Below are 20,821 nucleotides of genomic sequence, written 5' to 3' on the forward strand. Positions count from 1 at the left end.
AACTAATAGATTCAGCAGAGTAACAGGATACAAGATAAACATACAAAAATCAGTTGGATTCCTATACACCAATAAAGAGAACGATGAAAAGGAAATCAGGAAAATAATACCATTTATAATAGACCTAAAAACATAAAATACCTAGGAATAAATCTAACCAGAGATGTAAAAGACCTATAAAAAGAAAATTACAAAACACTACTGCAAAAAACCCAAATGGATCTACATAAATGGAAAAACATACCATGCTCATGGATAGGTAGACTCAACATTGTGAAAATGACAACTCTACCAAAGCAATTTACAAATACAATGCAATTCTAATCCAAATACCAACAACATTCTTCAAAGAGATGGAAAAACTAATCATTAACTTTATTTGGAAAGGGAAGAAGCCCCAGATAAGTAAAGCACTACTGAAGAAGAAGAATAAAGTAGAAGGACTTGCATTATCTGACCTCAAAACCTACAAAACAGCTATGGTAGTCAAAACAGCCTGGTACTGGTACAACAACAGATACATTGACCAATGGAACAGAATTGAGAACCCAGATGTAAAACTATCCACCTATGGTCCTGTGGTCTTCGACAAGGGCCCAAATTCCATCAAACTGGGAACAGACATTCTTTTTAACAAATGGTGTTGGCAAAACTGGATGTCCATCTACAAAAAAAATAAAGCGTGACCCATTCCCCACACCATATACAAAAACTAACCCAAAATGGATCAAAGACCTAAATATAAAGCCAAAAACTATAAAGTTCATAGAAGAAAAAATAGGATCGATGCTGGAGGCCCTAATACACAGCATTAACAGGATACAAATCATAACCAACAACACACAAACTCCCGAAGATAAGCTAGATAACTGGGATCTTCTAAAAATTAAACACATATGCTCATCAAAAGACTTCACCAGAAGGGTAAAAAGAGAACCTACAGACTGGGAAAAGATTTTTGGACATCACAAGTCAAAGGTCTAATCTCTAAAATCTATAAGAAAATCCAACACCTCTACAACAAAAAGATAAATAATCCAATTTAAAAATGGGCAAAGGAAATGAACAGACACTTCACCAAAGAGGACATTCAAGTGGCCAACAGACACATGAGGAAATGCTTGCGATCACTAGCCATTAGGGAAATGCAAACAAAACCACAATGAGATACCATCTCACCCTGGCATTACTGGCACAAATCAAAAAAGTTGGAAATAACAAATTTTAGAGAGGCTGCGGGGAGATCAGAACTCTTATGCACTGCTGGTGGGAATGCAAAATGATACAACCATTTTGAAAAATGATATGGTGTTTCCTTAGAAATCTAGAAATAGAAATCCCCATAGAATCCAGCAATCCCACTCCTAGGAATATATCCTAGAGAAATAAGAGCCGTCACTCGAATAGACATATGCACACCCATGTTCACTGCAGCATTGTTCACAATAGCAAAAAGGTGGAAACAACCTAGATGCCCATCAATAGATGAATGGATAAACAAACTATGGTACTTACACACAATGGAGTATTATGCAACAATAAAGAACAATGATGAATCTGTGAAGCGTCTCATAACATGGATGAAACTGGAGGACATTATGTTGAGTAAAATAAGTCAATCACAAAAGGACAAATATTGCATGAGACCACTACTGTAAAAACTCATGAAAAGTTTATACACAGAAATAAACAATCTTTGTTGGTTATGAGCGATGGGAGGGGTGGGGGGAAAATACTAAATAGACAATAGATAAATGGTAACTTTGGTGAAAGGTAAGACATTACATAATACTGGGTAAGCCAGCACAACTTGTACAAAGAAAGCTCATGGAGGCTCCACAGATACATCAAAACCCCCGAGGGACTGAACTGTTGGGCGGAGAGCTGTGGGGACCATGGTCTCGGGGAACATCTAGCTCAATTGGCATAAAACAGTTTATAAAGAAAAGGTTCTACATTCTACCTTGGTGAGCAGCATCTGGGTCTTAAAAGCTAGTGAACAGCCATCTAAGATACTCCGCTTATCTCACCCCTTCGGGAGCAAGGGAGAATGAAGAAAATAAGATACAAAGGAAAGATTAGTCCAAAGGACTAATGAGCCACAACTACCATGGCCTCTACCAGACTGAGTCCAGTACAACTAGATGGTGCCCAGCTACCACCAATGACTGCTCTGACTGGGATCACAACAGAGGGTCCCAGACAGAGCTGGAGAAAAATGCAGAACAAAATTCTAACTCACAAAAAAAAGACCAGACTTACTGGTCTGACAGAGACTGGAGAAACCCCAAGAGTATGGTCCCTGGACACCCTTTCAGTTCAGTAATGAAGTCACTCCCAACATTCACTCTTCAGCCAAAGATTAGACAGTCCCATAAAACAAAACTAGACTAATGGGGTACAACAGTCCAGCGACAAGGACTAGAAGGCAGGAGGGGACAGGAAAGCTGGTCATAGGGAACCCAAGGTCGAGAAGGGACAGTATTGACATGTTGTGGGGTTGTTAACCATTGTCATAAAACAATATGTGTACTAACGGTTTAATGAGAAACTATTTGTTCTGTAAACTTTCATCTAAAGTGCAATAAAAAATGAAAAAATAAATATTATGGCCTTGACTTTACAAAGGGTTAATATTCTTAAAAAAAAACTATTTGAAAGGCATTTTTGTTTTACAAACTACAATAATTTTTTTTAAGTGCTTATATATTACCTAAAGTCCCATATAAGAACCTTTAAATTACTAGTTAAATTCAGCTCCAGGAAATACATATGAAAATACTTATCTTCCTATTTCAATGGGTAAGCTTTCTTTTAGAAGAAAATGAGACATGTAGAGCCCAATTGATCAATAAAATAAGCCCCCAGGAAGCAGAGGGATTGCTCTGGGTTTCCCGACTGTGACAAAACATGGATAAATGCCTAGCTCTTTTGGTGTTTTTCTCTAAAACCCTTTCTACTACTACTTGCTGCCTCTGAGGAATATACACTCTGAGAAAAAAAGCATCTTGGTAAGGCCTTTGCACTGGAAAGAATCCCCATGGTTCAAACACTTGAGAGTGAGTTCTGAATGAATTTTGGTTTTCTGACATAACTCAGCCAGGTAAATATTTAAAATTGAGTATCTCTCTACAAATATTTAGATTGATAGGTAAACTGATCCACTGTATTCCTAGTTTAACATATATAAAGCCTTTTGTCAAAGAAACAAGCATCCCCTTCCCCAAAACTCTCAGGTCACATTCTTGGCAGATAGGAAGCTGGGAAGCAGGCTTTTCTCTGATCCTACTCAGGAAGGCCCATTGTTTATTGGCTTTGAGTCCTTCTCAGAACACTAATGAAAAATCTCAACTGACACCCATACCTCATTCACACAGATCTGGAAAGGACTTCCAGAGATTTAGTTTTCTTTTCAGTTCTTGCTTAAGGAAAGAAAGAAGGAACAGAGGGAGGAAAGGAGGGCAGGACGGGAGAACAGAACAGAGGTGGGGAGGAGAAAGTAAAAATCATCAAAGAGGTTAAGTATAACATTTTCTCCTGAATTTCTCTTAGAAAAAGATGTGATAATCTATTCTCCACTTATGTAAACATATTTGTATCCTACACGAGCATTAGGGAGGTTAAACTGGTTAGATTTTTGGCCACCTGGTTGGTCTCACAGCCTACTGAAATTCTGATGCCTGTATGATATAGTATCAAGGTTACTGTTGAATAATAAATCCTTTCTATTCTCGACATTTCACTTCCAGTGTGCGATGTTTGAAAATTCTGTTCACCTGTGGTGTTTGTTTGTTTTCTCATTATATTACTTTCAGATCTTACCTGATTCCATTCTTCTTTATTTCATGACCATAAATATGAATTTCCTCTTGGTTTGAAAAGAACAAGCTGATTGATCGATAACAAGAATATACTGAACCAAGGCATTTAGGGCTATTATGAACCTTAAAGGGAGGGAAAAAAAGCATATATATCTTCATTTGAGTTACTAAAACTACAATGTATGTTTACAGTTCTATAGCATAACTAGTTCCATGACATTTTACAAAATTATCTCTAACTACATTTAGGATTTGCTTACATTACCAATGGAAAGTTTAAAACCAAAGGAAAAAATGCTTTCTCTAATGAAGATGGCAAGTCTAATTGAGAGAAAATAAATACTTAGCTCATAAATTGAACAACAGAATTGATTTCATAAAACACAAATGAATTTAGCATATTTTAATTTTTTTTTTATATCTTTACATGTTGGATGTTAACATTAAAGCTATATGGTATGTAGTGGAACTAATTAGATCTAATAAGAAAATTGTAGTGGACCACAAAGAAACATATTTGCAATCTTGATATTCATATTTTTCACCTATTAGAGAATCATGAAATACAGCTTAAAAAGGAGCTCTGTGCAAAGCAATATTTGGGTGTTGCAAAAGTGACTATAACTTACTAACACTAAAATTCCCCAGACACTTTGGGAAAGGGAGAGATTGTTCCTCAAAAATTGAAGGAAAATTTTGTTTACTAGTAAAACAAAAAAAGAGAGTAAGAAAGAAAACAGTGAGAGGAAAAGAGAAACGAAGAGAACACACGAGAAAATGCATGTTAGATTCTGATACCCTAAACCAAATTTAGGTGTCTCTGGGTGGTGGTTAAGTGCTGGACTACTAGCCAAAAGGCTGGCGTTTTGAACTCATCCAGAGGCGCCTCAGAAGAAAGGTCACACGGCCTTGAAAACCCTATGGAGCTGTTCTACTCTGTACACATGGAGTTGTCATGAGTCGGGATCAACTCGACAGCAACCAACAATGACAACAACAAACCAAATTTAATTTCAGATGCACAAAAAAGTAATACGTAATTGTGAAACCATAATGTAACTAAAAGAAGACGCAGATGACTATTTAGCTGGGAAAGAATTTTCTAAGCATAAAAGTGATAGGAAAAATCACCAATTATAAAACAGAGTTTTAATACTGCAAGAATTTAATGTATATTCATTTAATATTTAATCAACAAATATTTATTGGTCACTTCTTATGTATCAAACACGGTTCTAAATTCTAAAAATATAAAATCAACAAAACAGACAAAAATCCTTGCCCTTATGGAATTTAGAGTCTATTAGAGGAAGACAGTTAATATAAAAAAATAAAATATATGCTATGTTATACGATGATAAAAGCCATGAAGAAACATTAGGAGGTAAAGAGGACAGAGAGTGTATCAAAGTTTAGACAGAATTTTAGATTAAATGACCAAGAAAGACCTCACTTAGAAGATGACATTTTAGTAAAGATGAAGGAAACAAGGGAGCATGCCATATGGATATCTGGGAGAAGATCATTCCAGATAAAGGGAATAGTAGGTCTGAAAGCTTGAGGTAGAAGCATATCTAAAATGCCTGCAGTATCCAGACATCTGATCACAGGCAGGATAATGAAGGATTCTTCTCTGGAGAAACAAAATGTCTCCAGAGAAAAGACATACAGATAGAAATATCTGGGGCTTTACTAATAAACCGAGGGGCTCCCTCCTTGATCTTCCACTAGACTAACAAGCTTCAATCATATATTTAGGACTACCAATCAACTTTTAGAGCCTAATTCTCAAATTGAGCAAATGTTCAAGTATCATTAGTCATTTGATGAAAGTTTGCAACAAAAAAAGGCAAACACCAAACAAACCAAAGAAAGGAAATCAAAGGAATCAAAAAAAAAAAAAGAAAGAAAAGAAAACAGGAAGCTGAAGAAACTTCCAGAAGTTCATAGTAAGTACCTTTAGAGAGAAAAGCGAGTATATAGTATTCCAGAAACAAAAATAAAATGCTGTTAAAAACAGAATTCAAGGCATAAAAATTAATTACTTAACATTGACAATAGGATAGGATGAAACATAACAAAATAGGAAGGTTGAAAGGTAAATATACGAAGTTGGAAAGAAATCTCCCAAAATGGACAAGAAGCAAAAAGATGGAAAATAAACAAGAATCAACAGAAAATTAAAAGATAAGTCATTCAATGCAGGAGTTCTAATATCTGAATTACAGAATTTCTGAAACAGAGATGTCATTAAGAAAGATATAATCTACTATTCCAGCAATGAATTATAAATCTTGAATGAGTCCATCAAGTATCCAGTGCATTAAATGGAAAAAAATAAAATAAAACTACTCACACAATCATGAAGTCTCAGAACTCTAGGGACAAAGAAAAGATCTAAAAGCTTCCAGAGAGAGAGGGAGATAAATGGTTGTATGCAAAATGATCAGAAATCAAAATGGATTGATGTTGAAAATTCTGCAAAAACATGATTTCCAAATTAGAGTCAAGGTTTAAAAATTTTCTTTCACTTGAACCCTTTCCAGGAAATTATCTTCCCCTTCCAGGAAGCAACTTGAAAGCACAGTCAATGAAAACAAAAGATGAAACCAAAAAAGAAAACATGGATCCCTGCTCAATCACCACTACAAACAAGTCCTGTCCATATATTCAGAGCATCCAATCAGCTTTTTAAAGCCTATCTCCCAAATATGAATGAATGCTTCAGGATCATTAGACATTTGATGAAATTCAAGAAACAGTGAAACCAATACGGGAGAAAAATGAAGGAAATTCTTCAGGAGGACAGTGAAGAGAAGTCCCAAATGCTAGCAGTCTAGAAGGCCTCCAAGCAACCAGTCCCCACTGGAGCAGAAGAACAAACGACTTAGGAAGGGATGTCTCCAGGAAGGGAAAAGATAAGATTTTTCAAATGCATCTGACCATATTGACAATAGTCTCATTGAGACAAACAGTTTGGAGAAAAAAATGGAGTAACTGTTAACTCAATAAAAATGTACAAGAGAAATAAAAGCATAATAACCCATCAGGCTCATCTCTAAACAATATTTACCTAGTGCTAATAATGTAAAATGACATATTGATTTAACCTAAAGTGGTGATATAACTCTGTTGGGAAGAGGGAAGGAGAGGGTGGAGGGTGCGTGCGTGTGTGCGTGTGTTTGTGTGTGTGTGTGTGTGTGTGTGTGTCTGTTAGGGGCAGAAAGTCTGGCATCAGTGACATGATTCCTCATTTCCCACAGTAAGAATGAATGAATAATGCCTAACTTTGAAAATACCATATTATTTTGATATATAAAGACAAAGCCAGAAGAAACAGCTAAAAAGTTGAAGTAATCACCCCAGGGAGCCAGAAGTCAGCCCATCTGGGAGTGGAGAGTGAAGGGAGGCAGAGGCTTTTTCTTTGTATGCCTCGCTGAAATCTTTTAAACTATTATTATTTTCATAAAAAGAAAATTGAATTTGAAGAAGAAAAAGAAAATAATCAGGAGTATAAAAAGGATATATGCATAGAGACGTTTATCAATACATCTCTTAAAATATTGAAAGTATGCAAAAATATAAATTTCCAAAACAGGACATAGGTAAAATTTGTTGAGTATTGCATAAATTGGAACAAATGCGGCTAAGAAAATCTGTGTTTACCAAAATTATATGACATGGAAGAATGTTCTTATATAATATTAAGTGAAAATGCAGGACAGAAAATTATACATAGTATGATTCCAATTTCATAGATATCTATAAAATCCAGAGGAAAAAGTCTAGAAGGAAATACATGAAGCCATTAATAAAGGTAACTCATGACTGACAATTCTAATATTATTCTTATACTTCTCTAAGTTTTCTAAATTTTCTACCAAAAAAAAAAAAGTGTACTACTTTTATAATCAGGGGAAGATGACATTTGAAATAAGCGGATTTGTTGATTTGGAAGCAAATTCTACCAAACCAAACAAGGCCAAGTAGAAACAATGTCTATTAATCCTTGAAGCAAAGTTCAGCATTGTATTTTATTATCAAAGGATAGATTACCTAGTTGACACCTTACTTCTCAAAAGGGTGAGATATTGGACAAGAACATTTCAACGAGGGAGTCAGAAGGGACTGGAGTGATAAAACCAGCGAGAGGGCAAGGGAGTAAAGGACAATGAGGCATCTGAGAATGGGATCCCTGTAAGCACTGAAGATTTACTTTATTAACTTCCCTATCTAGAAAGGCCTCTAATTTTGTATCCTTATGTTCCATAAATTAACTTCTGTTATATTTCATGTTTTTTCTGGGTCACACAAGGATATGTTGCCCTTAAAGAGCTTCAGGGCCTGCTTTAATATCTGCATCACCCAGAAGAGGAGAATTTAGGCAACTCCAACATAAATCAGAAGGGAAAAGAAAACAGAGATTCAAACAAATTACAGCTATGGAGGGCATTAGCTTTTGAACAGGACAGCACAGCAATTTCCCAGTTGTGCTTTGAGATACCTAGAAATTCAGGGGAAGATGGTGATCAAAGAAAGATGTCCTGACTCCATTACTTCAACTAGAGCAGCTCTGCAGCTTGCATTTTGAGGTATCTCCCAAGAATTCTTTTGATTCAAGCATCTGCAACTGAAAACTAATTGTCCAAGTCCAATCATACCAATCTATCTAGCAATTAGCTCCCTATCTCTGTATCCCATAGCCTGTACTCACATATTTCATATACTCCAGTTCATGAATGGTAGCCTTCTTTTGACATCAGTGATATAGACATTTCTGCATTACCTGTAAGTCCTTGCCATATCTAAATCCTACCTCTCCCAGCTCTAGACCTCACCTTGATGGAATTATACTCAATCTAGCCACAAAGTTGCTCCACCCCATTAGGTACCAGCCCCTCTCCTTCCTCTGTCAGGGCCCTGAGTATTCATACTATGATTATATATTTTCCATCATTTGCCCAATAATTTAAAAATATACACTTTTTCAGAAACAAGTTGTGTCCTAGGGATCACCTACCCATACTGTATACTGAGGCTCCAAATTATCACAATCCTTTGCAAAAATGTACGAACAGTTTCCTGGGAAGTAATAGTAGATTCCGTCAAATGTTTCAAAGTGGTACTGTCCCCAGGTTTTGCAAATTCCATCTCTGCCATTGCCCATGTTTGGGACTGAAAAGAGATAGGATGATATTTAGTAGAATAAAATCAATTACACATGTTTCTGGCAAGCTTCAGGCATGGCAGGTGACTCCAATTTCCATTAAAATAAATATTTTCTTTCTTTGGTGATCTACAGAAAGGAAGAAATAACTAACAGATAAAATTACAAGTTTCTTTCAAAATTATAAAATTCCCTTGAAGAAAAACAGGGTCTCAAGTTGTTATGAAGACAGGAACTATGTTAGCAACTTTCTTAATTTTTGCTTCCAAAAAGAAGACTCTAGAAGAAAGGAAGAATAGAGGAAATGATAACAGCAAAAGAAAGTGGTAGAGATAAAGTAAACATAGTGGCTCAGAAAAAAAAGAAATGTCTTAAAAATTAGCATAGACAGCATTAGAGTGTTCCAGCCTGCACAATTCTTTCAAAATTATTTTATGGTATTCACAGAGAAAAATAGCCACCGACAAAAACTCATGTATATAAGTCTGGGACCTAGGGATTGGGAACATTAGTCATCCAAAATATGCAGGAATTTAGGAATTCCTGACTTCAAACCTTGGCCAAATTTCAAGCAATGTTCATCTTAAATCAAACAACTTCATATCCTGTCATCATGCTATGCCTGTTCTTACCCTTGTGGATAACCCTTTATTCTATTTTTATTTGCTAAACCCTTCCCTTTTGAATAATATGAAAATCAATAACATTTACTGAGCACTCAATATGTGCAAAATGTTTTGATATGCTCTCTGAAGGAGCATAACAATAATTAAGATACAATCTTTCTCTTTGTAGCTTTTACCTAAGTCAGTTGGCCTTGGCCAACTTTGGCCTTTGCAGGAAAAAACACAGTGATTTATTCTTCAGGACAGTCTTGCCTGACAGCACCCCTACCTCTACTGCATATTTTCATAGCATCTTCTACCTTCCTTTATAGCACATTTCGCAAGTATAATTATTTGTGTATCCATTGTGTGGTAAGTGCCTCATCTAGACTGTAACCTCCACACGTCTTTCTTGTTCACCATTGTTTCCCCAGTGCTTAGCCTGAGATCTAGTAAGTGCTCAGTAAATACTCATTAAACAAATGAACATTTATTGTTCTAGAATTCTATGCTAGACACTGTGGATAAAAAGATTTTAAAAATAAAAAAGATTCCTTGTCCTTGAGGAGCTCTCAATACTATTTCCATTTATAGACACAATGCCAATTAATTCAAAGTGAAAAAAGAATGAGTGGCTCCAAATAACAAATCTAATTTATAAAGCAAAGGAGAGATGAATGAGAATCTGGTTTTAGGAGTCCCTAGATGGTACAAACAGTTAACACTCTCAGTGGCTAACAGAAAGGCTGGAGGTTCAAGTCCATCCAGAGGTGCCTCGGGAGAAAGTCCTGTTAATCTACTTTCGAAAAATCAGCCATTGAAAACCCTCAGGAGCACAGTTCTACTCTGACATACCTGGGTTGCCATGAGTTGGAATCGTAAAAAAAAAAAAAAAAAATCTAAAGTAGAAAAAGTAACTAAGGAAATAGAAAAGTCGAGACCTGTGAGACAAGGAAATAGGCATATCTATTTTCTTTATATTTTTTCTAAACTACCTCAAATTACTGAGAATGAATTGTATACATTCTAGTTAATATACTATATGTTTGGCCCAACTCTCAATGAACGTGCACTACCAAAGCAAATTATGCCATAATGTTTTCCATATCACACAATTTTCTCATAAATATTCCTGAAACTTACTAATCTGGCACCTTGTCCCAAGCGCCTGAAATATTTGACAGTCGCATGTACCAGTCTTGGAACAGAAAGCTCCGTTAAGGCATTCATGAGGACAAGAACCTGTGGGGCAAAAAAATAAATTATCTTCTGGCATGCCTCAGCTCTTATAAACATAATACATCAGGATTAACCACTGTTAACTCAAACAGAAACCTGGGCTTCTTGCCTTGACAAGCTAAAGAATTAAACCCGTCAAGTCTCTAGATCATTTCATTATGTGTGCTGTGAAGCAAGAAAGATAGGCTTTCACATCTCAAACTACGCGAGAGCAAAGGTTAGCCTCTTTTAAGCAATTGAAAGGTCAAGTTCCCATGTAAGGAATCCCTGTCCCAGATGATGAGAACCAGAGATACACAAGCTGCAGATGATTCTGTTGACGGAGTTTGGCACTGGCTGCACATCCGCTCACCTCCTTCTCTAGAAGCAAGTACTGCACTACAAGAATAGCTTCCATCATTAGCTCAAGGGGTCAGGTAAAGCATAAAAATCAAAAGGAACATCTGCTTTGGAGAAGGATTAAAATTTCATTTGAAGTTGGTGTGTTAATCCTCAGGCTCAGTTACAAATGATGCATGTTTAATTTTGATGAGGCAGAAGCCAAAGTCACTGCTGGCTATCAACAAAAATATTCTCTTCCATGGAAAAAAAAAATCAGCCTAAAGGATTATGTTAAAAAGAGGAAGCAAATAACTACGAGCCCTGACCCGAATTTTACCATCATCTCCTGAGCAGGCTTGAAAGATGCAAATGAATCAGAGTGAAAATTTTTCCTCTGTTAAGGACAGGACACAAGGCAACTGGTAAAACTCAAGCAGGAGGGATTTAAGTAACTCATCAGGAGAATTAGAGAATGTCTCTGAGTCACCATTAAGGATTACTAAAGAAGTTGGGCAGCTGTGGAATATGTTTAGGTTATGGAAAACAGTTATCTAAATGGGAAAATTTAACCACAGTTCTGCCGAAAGCAAGAATTAGAAAACCCTGTTTAATTCCTTTCCACCTTAAGATCTATTGAACTAAAATTTTTCTTTACATTTAAAAACATACAAATCTCTAAGTGTATCTTAACTGAGAAAAATTAGTTGTTTTAACTTTGATCATAAATATAGGTCTAAAAGTGATGATTATCATAAACTTAAATGCCCAGGACTTTTATCCTATGGGGCACATCTATATTTAAATTTTATCTTAGATCACAATCTTACATTTTCCCTAAGAATAAATGCCTAAACATTTAGATTAACAAATACATCTCCTTCAAAAAATTATTTACTACCATGTTTATTCTCCTGAAAAAAAATTAACAAGCCAAAACTGGTGAGGATCATTATTTTAAATGCAGTGATAAGAATTTCCATTTCAAAGTTACCACTCAAATTAAATTTCAAATTGCCATTCGTATTCTGCTTAATGGAAATGGGAAACTGGTAAGCAAAAATAGGGATGCCAAGGAATCAAGAACCAAGTAACTGATGCAGAAAAAAATTTCTGATATCCAGGGCTGCTTTCTCTTGTCATGGAATTATCAGCTCCGTCTAAGTGTCTAGTTTTGGTTACTTCAAAAAATAAGATGGATTTCTATTTGAACAGAACTTTGTTACTAAGTATTGTTACCACCCTGGCTCGATTTCATCCATGTATTATATGGAAGCAATAAAGAGTCGATTCAATGTATTCCCAAAAGGGGTCTTTTGAGAAAGCAGATACAAAAACATAGGTGTAGCACTGACCTTTTATTTTGCTCTCACCCCAATTAACGGCTTCATGGAAAAAATATCTTGAAGAAGTTGCTTCAAACTTTGAAAGAAAGAAATAAGAATTTAAAACGGTTAATTTATTGAATTCAAACCAAATATGCAAATTAAAAATCTGAAAATTAGCTACAAATACAGAAATTATAGCCTAACGTGTTGACTTTATATTTCCCTGGGTTATTGAGGCAATCTCATTGAGGCAGAAAGGGCTTCAGGGTTGTGATTAGAAAACCGTATTTCAAGCCTTGGTTTTGTCTCTTACATGGCTTTGATAAGTCCTTTACCCTCTCTGACCTCAGTTCTTCTCCGTCACCCCACCTTTGTGGAAGGAGCCTAGCTGGATGTAATCTTTGGATTAACCAATTGCTTTGCCTGCAGAAATAGCAGTTTCTAAGACTTCCAAATGCAGTTGGGTCTAGAGAAAATGCAAGTGGCTGGTGGACGAACAGGCAGTGGAAGCCCTCCTGCCTGCAGTCCCATTTAGGAAGACACCATCCACAGAGGCATCTGCTGCTACAGGGTCAGTGTGACACTCAGTCTCCCAAGAGCTGACACTTTAAAGTTCATACAGCCTTTAAATGTATCTTCTTAAAGACCCCAAGGCAATTCAGGTCCCTGAATCAAGAGCATGAATTACAGAATCAGACCTGGATTAAAGTTTTGCTTCTGCCATTTCTTCTCTTAGGCAAGTTTCCCTAACCTCTTAGTGCCTCGATTTACTCATTTGTAAACTGGGATAATAATGGTGTCTACTTCAATGTGTAGTTACAACAATGAATTAAAACAATGTACATAAAGCTTTTAGCATAGTGTTTCACACATAGAAAATCAGCAATAAAGAGATTTATGTTAATCTAAGCAACCCAGATAAAACCTTAAGAGTTTTAAAGGTCAGTATGCCTTAGTAGGAGACCTGGTGGCAAAATGGTTAAGAGCTTAGTTACTAACCAAAAGGTCAGCAGTACGAATCCACAAGCCACTCCTTGGAAACCCTATGGGACAGTTCTACTCTGTCCTATAGGGTGGCTGTGAGTCAGAATCATCTTGAAGGCAACAGGTATGCCTTAGTAGCAAATAATTATAGACTACTAAAACTAATAAATGAGTATTATTCCAACTCGATGCCAATTTGACAAATGATCTGGGGCAATATCCTCTCCAATAACATTTCTGATGTGGACCAGAAAAAAACACACATCCAAATTTTGCCTGTAATTGTCAGATAGAAAACAAAATGAGGTTAGAAAAACTGGAGGAGGGTGAAGGTTAAGAAGGAAGCGGGATGGAGAATGTGACTTCAGGTACAAAAGTTCCTTCTCAGCATATTCTGGTCTCCCTCCAAATGCAAAGTTTCATTTTCTTTTAACAGGCAAGCCTGCCCCATACCAGATAAAAAGACTCCCATACTCTCTCATAAACTGAAGGCTCGTTTCTAAGCTCCTTGCCTTACACCATAGTTCCAAATTCATTGTTTCCTGCTCTTAATCCTCTTAGGTTTTATCTATACCGCTCAATCTCCCGTTTGCCCTTGTCTCTTTCTTCAAAGTAGATTAGAATTTCAACAATCTATGATTTTGTTTCCCCTGAGATAGCAATTCTTATTCTTTCTTCAGCCACATTGTTTCCAGTTGTCTATGTTTAACAGGGAGCCCTGCTGGCACAGTGGTTAAGAGCTCGGCTGTTAACCAGAAGGTCAGCAGTTCAAATCCACCAGCCGCTCCTTGGAAACCCTATGGGTCAGTTCTACTCTGTCCTATGGGGTCTCTATGAGTCAGAATCGACTCAACGGCAACGGGTTCTCAATATTACTAAACACCAAAATTCTGCAACTTTGGCTCCAAAATGGCTTATACCAACCCCTCTAATGGAAACCAATCAACCATCTATGATGCTTATGAAAAATGTATAATGACCTCAAAATCAACTCTGTCTCATACAGGTTTATATTTTTTTTATAATTGTTTATAATTGTCTAACCTGCTCAGCCTCAATTTCCCAATCTAGAACATGGAATGATATTAGTACCTACCTCACACAATTGTGAGGATTAAACGAAATGAAGTAATTAAAAAAACAAAAACAGTACCTGGAACATAATAAAGGCTTTAAATATGCTACATATTTTATTATTAGGTAAAAACAATACATTGGACAACGCTTGACAAAGGAAAAAAAATTTGTTTTTTGCTTAATATCCTCTCATCCAATTTAGGCCACACCTCTTCCATGGAGGAAACCCTGATGGCATAGTGGTTAAGACTACAGCTACTAACCGAAGGTCGGCAGTATGAATCCACCCGATGCTCCTTGGAAACTCTAAGGGACAGTTCTACTCTGTCCTATAGGGTCTCTATGAGTCGGAATCAACTCGATGGCAACGGGTTTGGAGGTTTTTTTTGTTTTTTTTTCTTCCATGGAAATTTTGATAACTTCCTAGCAGATCAGCCTAGATTGGGGTCCTTCCTCCTAATTATCACAGCATCTCATGCATCATAATACAACATTTCCCCAATGCTGACACAACACACAGCTTTAACTTTTTTAACATCTCTGAACTCAGCATGGCATCTTACATTTATAATTGTAATTGAGAGTATTTTTTATTTTTTGTTACATAAATAATAGCAAATAACTAATGGTGCCTTAGATTCAACAAACCAGTTACACAGAATTTAAATCTCTACACGCCTACCACTACTAGACACTGGGTTTCTAGATAACAGGCATTGCAGTTCATGTTTATATCTCTAGCACCAAAACCCAAAACACCCACTGCCGTCAAGTCGATTCCGACTTATAGCGACCCTATAGGACAGAATAAAACTGCCCCATACAGTTTCCAAGGAGCGCCTGGTGGATTCGAACTGCCGACCTTTTGGTTAGCATCTATAACACTTAACCACTACGACACCAGGGTTTCCATCTCTAGCACAGTCCCTATTATTTTGTCAACACATACCACCTGAACTGAAAAAAGACATCGCTCCATTGGAATTACCTGCCTCCCAAGGCTGTTTGAAACCATGACCATAGTAGATGCTGTTGATGCCCCTTCCCACCTTCCCTCAGCCCACCTTGAAATTCACCTGCATCCGGGCTTCTGTGCACACTGAGACCCCCAACTTCAAGCACCAGCTTCTTCCTGTCTCTGCCTGAGAGCAGAGCTCAAGTATTACAGACCATAGGAAGTGCCTTCCAGAGGATTTAAGCCTCTCAGAGGCCACCCTCAACCAATGAGAGACAGGAAGTGGTAGATAAATACCCTAGCTTGCCCATTCCTTGGAGAAACAATTTTAAGACACATTCTACACAGTTCTTCAGAGGGTCCCCAACAGGACTGATCCCCAAGTGCCTACAGCACCCTATTTTGGTTAATACCCCCTATATTAGTTTTTCTCCCTTCCTTGTCTCACTTTTCTCCCTTCCCCACTTGTGCTTTTGGAAAACCACCCAGTTAAAAATCCTGCACCTAAGTCTATGTCTCAGGCCTGCTTTCAGGAGAATATTTGGTATGAAATGTAATGCAAATGTGAAAAAGTCCAGGCAATCGGAGCATATATTCACATAACTGATTAAGAGGAGAGCCCATTCTTCCTCCATCCTGACTATGTCTCCACAGGAAGGTGAGAATTACAGAGAAATACAGTCTTTAGATAGGAAATCACTACAGCACACAAATATGCCATTTACAGAAGTCTGCATCTCCTTTCCTTGTTCATTGTTCATCTCATAACTAACATATTTCTGAATCTTTACTTGCACAGATACCTAGTCAGCAGTGTTGTGTTTTCCTAGAGCAGGGGAGTGAATCTGTGGGCAAGAATGGCCTTATAACAGATGAAATTCCAATCCTAAACAGTCCAACACACGATTATGACCTCCTTCCCCTTCTTAACATTTCTTCGTTAAAACTTGTGTACATATTAAATGATTTTGATGCATGTTCTCTCGTTACAGGAAATAGAAGTGCCCTGCTCTTCATGCTCTCTAAAAGGGCATCAAGATAGGGAGTGTGTTAGTCATTTATTTGCAGAAGGAATGGTATTAACTCATAATGCAAATTCTAAAAACATGTAGATGGGCAATAGTATATGTCACTTTATGTCACAACTTTGGGGTATATGTCACAGGTCCCTTGATCTAGTGGGTTCACCGAATGTAGCTTTCCTCAACATCAGATTTTCTGCTGATCACATGAATGTTCTTTTTTGTGGGTAATGTGGTCTATTGGCAAACCTGCACTTAAAATTTCTCAGACAAAAATCATTTTAACCACTTTCCATGATATCTAAGTAGTTGAGTACACAAAGCACTCTTTTTAAGGAAAATGTTGTTCCCACTCTATAGACAATCCTTTGCCATTCTAGTACCAGAAAAAAGAAAAGAAAAAAAGCTCCATTCTTGATAGAATAAATTACTTCTGTCGTCTAAACTCTCACATAGCTTATCTATCTTCTATTTCTCTATTAATTCTCTTCAATTAACACCATAAAATACACACATTCAAGCATCCATCAAAAAAAAAAGCCAGTAGAAACCGATTGCATTCCAGCATTTGGCAAACACCTATTTGAATATTTAAACTGTTTATAAATGCTCAAATCATATTACTTTACAAAAAAATTCCTTTACTAAGTTAAATTCTCTATTTTACCATCCATCTTTTATAGAGAAAGTTTTAAACGTTTCAAACATTTTAAACATTTAAACATTTGAACATTCAAACCAAAGTTTAAAGATACTGTTATTATACTATCCAATATCCTTTACATAAAGGGGCCCAGGTAAAAACTTCTCCTCAAATTCAGTGCCCCCCTTCCCTGCCAAAAAAAAGAAAAGAAAAAAAAAAGCTTACTTCTCCAGAAATCCCTGTAATTTAGATTTATCAGGCAATATGAAAGGTCTCTATCAGGATACCAGGCCACCTCTGATGCCCTTTTGCAGTATTAAAAAAAAAAAAGTTGCCATCGAGTTGATTCCAACTCATGGTGACCTCATGCATGCCAGGGTAGAACTGTGCTTCATAGGGTTTTCAAAAGTAGATCATCAGGTCTTTCTTCTGAGGCACCTCTTGGTGGACCCCAACCACTAACCTTTCAGATAGCAGCCAAGAGCATTAACTGTTTGAACCATCCAGGAACTCCTTCCAGTATTTAACGCATGTCATTTACACTCTTTTCTGCCATTTACACTCAACTACTAACCTAAAGGTTGGTTGTTCTGACCTACTCCGTGATGCCAAAGAAGAAAGTCCTGATGATCTGCTTCCATAAAGATTACAGCCAAGAAAATCCTATGGAGCAGTTCTACTCTGTCATACATGAGGTCACCATAAGTTGGAATCGACTCAACAGCAATGAGTTTTCTGCCTTTTCTCACTTGTACTTGTTCTGTTTTCATTGTCCTGACTCACATTGTCCTTAATTTTTAAACTGATTCAAATTTTCTGACAAGAAGATGAGATGAAATCCCCTATTAATAGTGTGAGCCTATCAGTAGATAACTGAGGTAAATAGCAAAAAGTGTTTCATTGCAAACAAGTAAACAGGAACTGTGGATGAATTTGAAGGTTGCAGAAAAGCAGTACCAAAGTTACTTTGCTTCTTTTTCCTCCTTCCTGTCTTGTTTTTAGCATTTTATTCCCCTCCACAAAGGTCTCATTGTTGAAGTGACAGCAAAGTCCCACAGCAGAACGGATTATTTCTCTGCCTCTCTCTCCGTCTGAGGCATAACCTACCTGTGCTGCTAAAAGAGCTCTTTTCTGTCGATTTTCATTAAAGCCGTTTCTGGAAGAAAACAAAGAGAACTTGTATAGTCAAAGGCCCCTAGGCAACCTGAACAAGACTTTCCCAAGAGAGAGCTGGTGTTTTCCTCCTGATTTCCATCACCGTATCAAAGAGGTCTTTCTGGCTTAACATTTAAAAGCGCCCCCCCACCCCGCCCCCTTTTGGAGGAGTTAGATTTGGGCGCTGGCTGTCTCATTTTACAAAATTCAGAAGTGTCCCCAAATCTCTCCAGTTTCTGATATAAACTGAATTTTAGGAAGGAACTTTGAGATAGAGAAATAAACAAAATAGTGTAACACTGTAGCACCAACAGGCATAGTATTTTCTCCACCTGACTTCATAAAACTGATGAGGTAAGTATTTCCCAAGAGCATATTCACTTTTATCAGACATAATTCTCTCCTTTCTCATGTCATAAAGGGCAGATTAACATTAATGTAAGGAAATCAAATTGTGATTTATCAAAATCAAATGGTAGTGTAATAACTGTCACTGAATTAAAAATGTAAAAATGGTTGAAATGGCGAATGTATTGTTATACACATACATACTTTATCTCAATAAAAAAATCAAATCTTGAATAGAATTCTGCTTTTCATTAAGCAGACCAGTTTAGTCTAAATATGATTTTCATTATTTACTGCTAGAATCAATTTATTCTTTTTAATCATTAAAAAAGTTTTTCACTATGTTAACAATACAGCACACTTGTAGTCAATAAATGTACATTGATAAAATAACAATATAAAAGGGGAAATTACTGAATAAAACTTCTTTACAAACCTTTGCAATGAAAGTAATATCTTCTTAGTATCTACAGTCATTGGACACCACCAAGAACTCCTCTTGTAATTAAAATGAAAGGAAATGTTTTTTGTTTCATAAATAAGGAAAGGAACACTTGATAATTTTTAACTCTTGGAAATGTTTTTAAGAACTACATCTCATGCATTTTTGTAAAATAGTCTATTTTTTCCAATGTATAAACTTAGATATAGTTTTCTGCTGAATTTTGCTCATTTCCATTAACTTTATGCTTTAAAGGACATAGAGAACAAAAAATACTCACTTTGATGTTCTTGTCAATATGGATGATGCACAAATATATCCTGTCAGAGTACAAAAAATAAATATATATAAAAATATGTAAGAATTTAAAAAAATTATCCAAATATTTTGATCGTATGCTCTGGTTATTTAACAGACCATTATAACTTAAATTCTAAACTTAGACTGAGTTTTGCTGCTGGTTGTTTTGCATTTTCTTGAGGATTTAGACCAGCAAATTCCCCATAAGACATCATGATTATTAATCATAGTAATAATCCAGGGAGAATGAGCAATGTACACAAAAATTTACATGGAGACATGATACAATGGAACACACACTGGACTTAGAGACAGAGATCCACATTTTAGTACTAGTCCTACCACTTAGAATATGCCAAGCTTAAGCAAGTTACCAAACACACTACAAAATGATGGTGTTGGACAAGTCCATCTCCAGAGCCCCTCTAGCTCTCAATGCTCTAGGACATCTTTCTCCTAGGAGTTTCAGTCATTCCTATGATTTGAAGACAGCTTCTTTGACCTTTCTAGTATTTTACACTTAGTAATTTCTCCCATTTCCCCTGTAGGATCCAAAACACACAGCCATTTTGGGGGAGTAAAAGTAAAAACTAACAAATGAATGTAAATAAATGCTTTCCCCCATAAAAAATATTTTATAAAAATTAATTTATAAATAGCTATAAAAAATAATCGAAAGTAAATTCTAAGCTTCAACTGCTAGAGTCATTCTTAAAATATCTTTTTATCACTCCTTGGTTTGATGGCAGGAAGAAAATTTAACCACTCAATTTCTCCTTATTTATTGTAAATTTCAAATGTTTAAATTACATGTAGACAGATAATCCTATTAACTCAGATTTTAGAAGAGAAAAAGAATCAGAGCTTCTAACAGCACAGTTGTGTGTCAGAATAAAAGCCTGATTTCAGCTATCCATTAAAAAAGACAAAAAATAAACACTAGATGTTCCAATTATTTACATGATTGAGAATTTTCAAAAAGATGATCTGGATGTCATTTAGTATATATATCCATTCTAATGGCTTCAAAGTGCCTCACACTGTAAGGGAAAAATTTGCATATCAATTGTAAGAGAGATTAAAGGAAACAGATTAAAGTAAAAATTTAATGTAAATTCTTACCTTGTAACGAAAACAGCAGTATATGAAGCAAGAATATACTCCAAGGTATCATTGAATTGAGTTTTCTCACAATGTTCATTTCAGTGTAGCCTTTCTCCCTGAAATGTAACCAAATTGTTGGTCTTTACTATGATGGCATCTTAAAAGTGTGTATATTTGTAGAGTGTTCACATTCTTATAAATACAGCTATGTAACAAAGTAGTTCAAAAAGGAATTCCTGGCTTTCTAACTACATACAGCATCTGAAGCTTCAGAACTTGCAGGCAACTCTGGCTGTGTGTCTCTCATTAGTAA

General features: G+C 36.3%; 1 protein-coding gene across 1 annotated transcript in view; it reads right to left on the reverse strand.

The window, feature by feature from the left end:
- Positions 1 to 20,578, reverse strand: part of OTOGL (otogelin like) — a 200,727-nt gene extending 180,149 nt beyond the window's left edge. The window contains exons 1-7 of the mRNA XM_004384611.2: positions 20,527 to 20,578; positions 19,385 to 19,424; positions 18,267 to 18,315; positions 12,506 to 12,572; positions 10,737 to 10,835; positions 8,842 to 8,996; positions 3,823 to 3,944 (exon numbers count right to left, since the gene is read on the reverse strand). Of these exons, the coding sequence (XP_004384668.1) occupies positions 3,823 to 3,944; positions 8,842 to 8,996; positions 10,737 to 10,835; positions 12,506 to 12,572; positions 18,267 to 18,315; positions 19,385 to 19,424; positions 20,527 to 20,578 (584 nt within the window). The remainder of the gene's footprint in view (positions 1 to 3,822; positions 3,945 to 8,841; positions 8,997 to 10,736; positions 10,836 to 12,505; positions 12,573 to 18,266; positions 18,316 to 19,384; positions 19,425 to 20,526) is intronic.
- Positions 20,579 to 20,821: the final 243 nt, after the last annotated feature.

The sequence above is a fragment of the Trichechus manatus genome, unplaced genomic scaffold (assembly GCF_000243295.1).
Source record: "Trichechus manatus latirostris isolate Lorelei unplaced genomic scaffold, TriManLat1.0 scaffold00125, whole genome shotgun sequence".
In the NCBI taxonomy this organism is placed as follows: domain Eukaryota; kingdom Metazoa; phylum Chordata; class Mammalia; order Sirenia; family Trichechidae; genus Trichechus; species Trichechus manatus.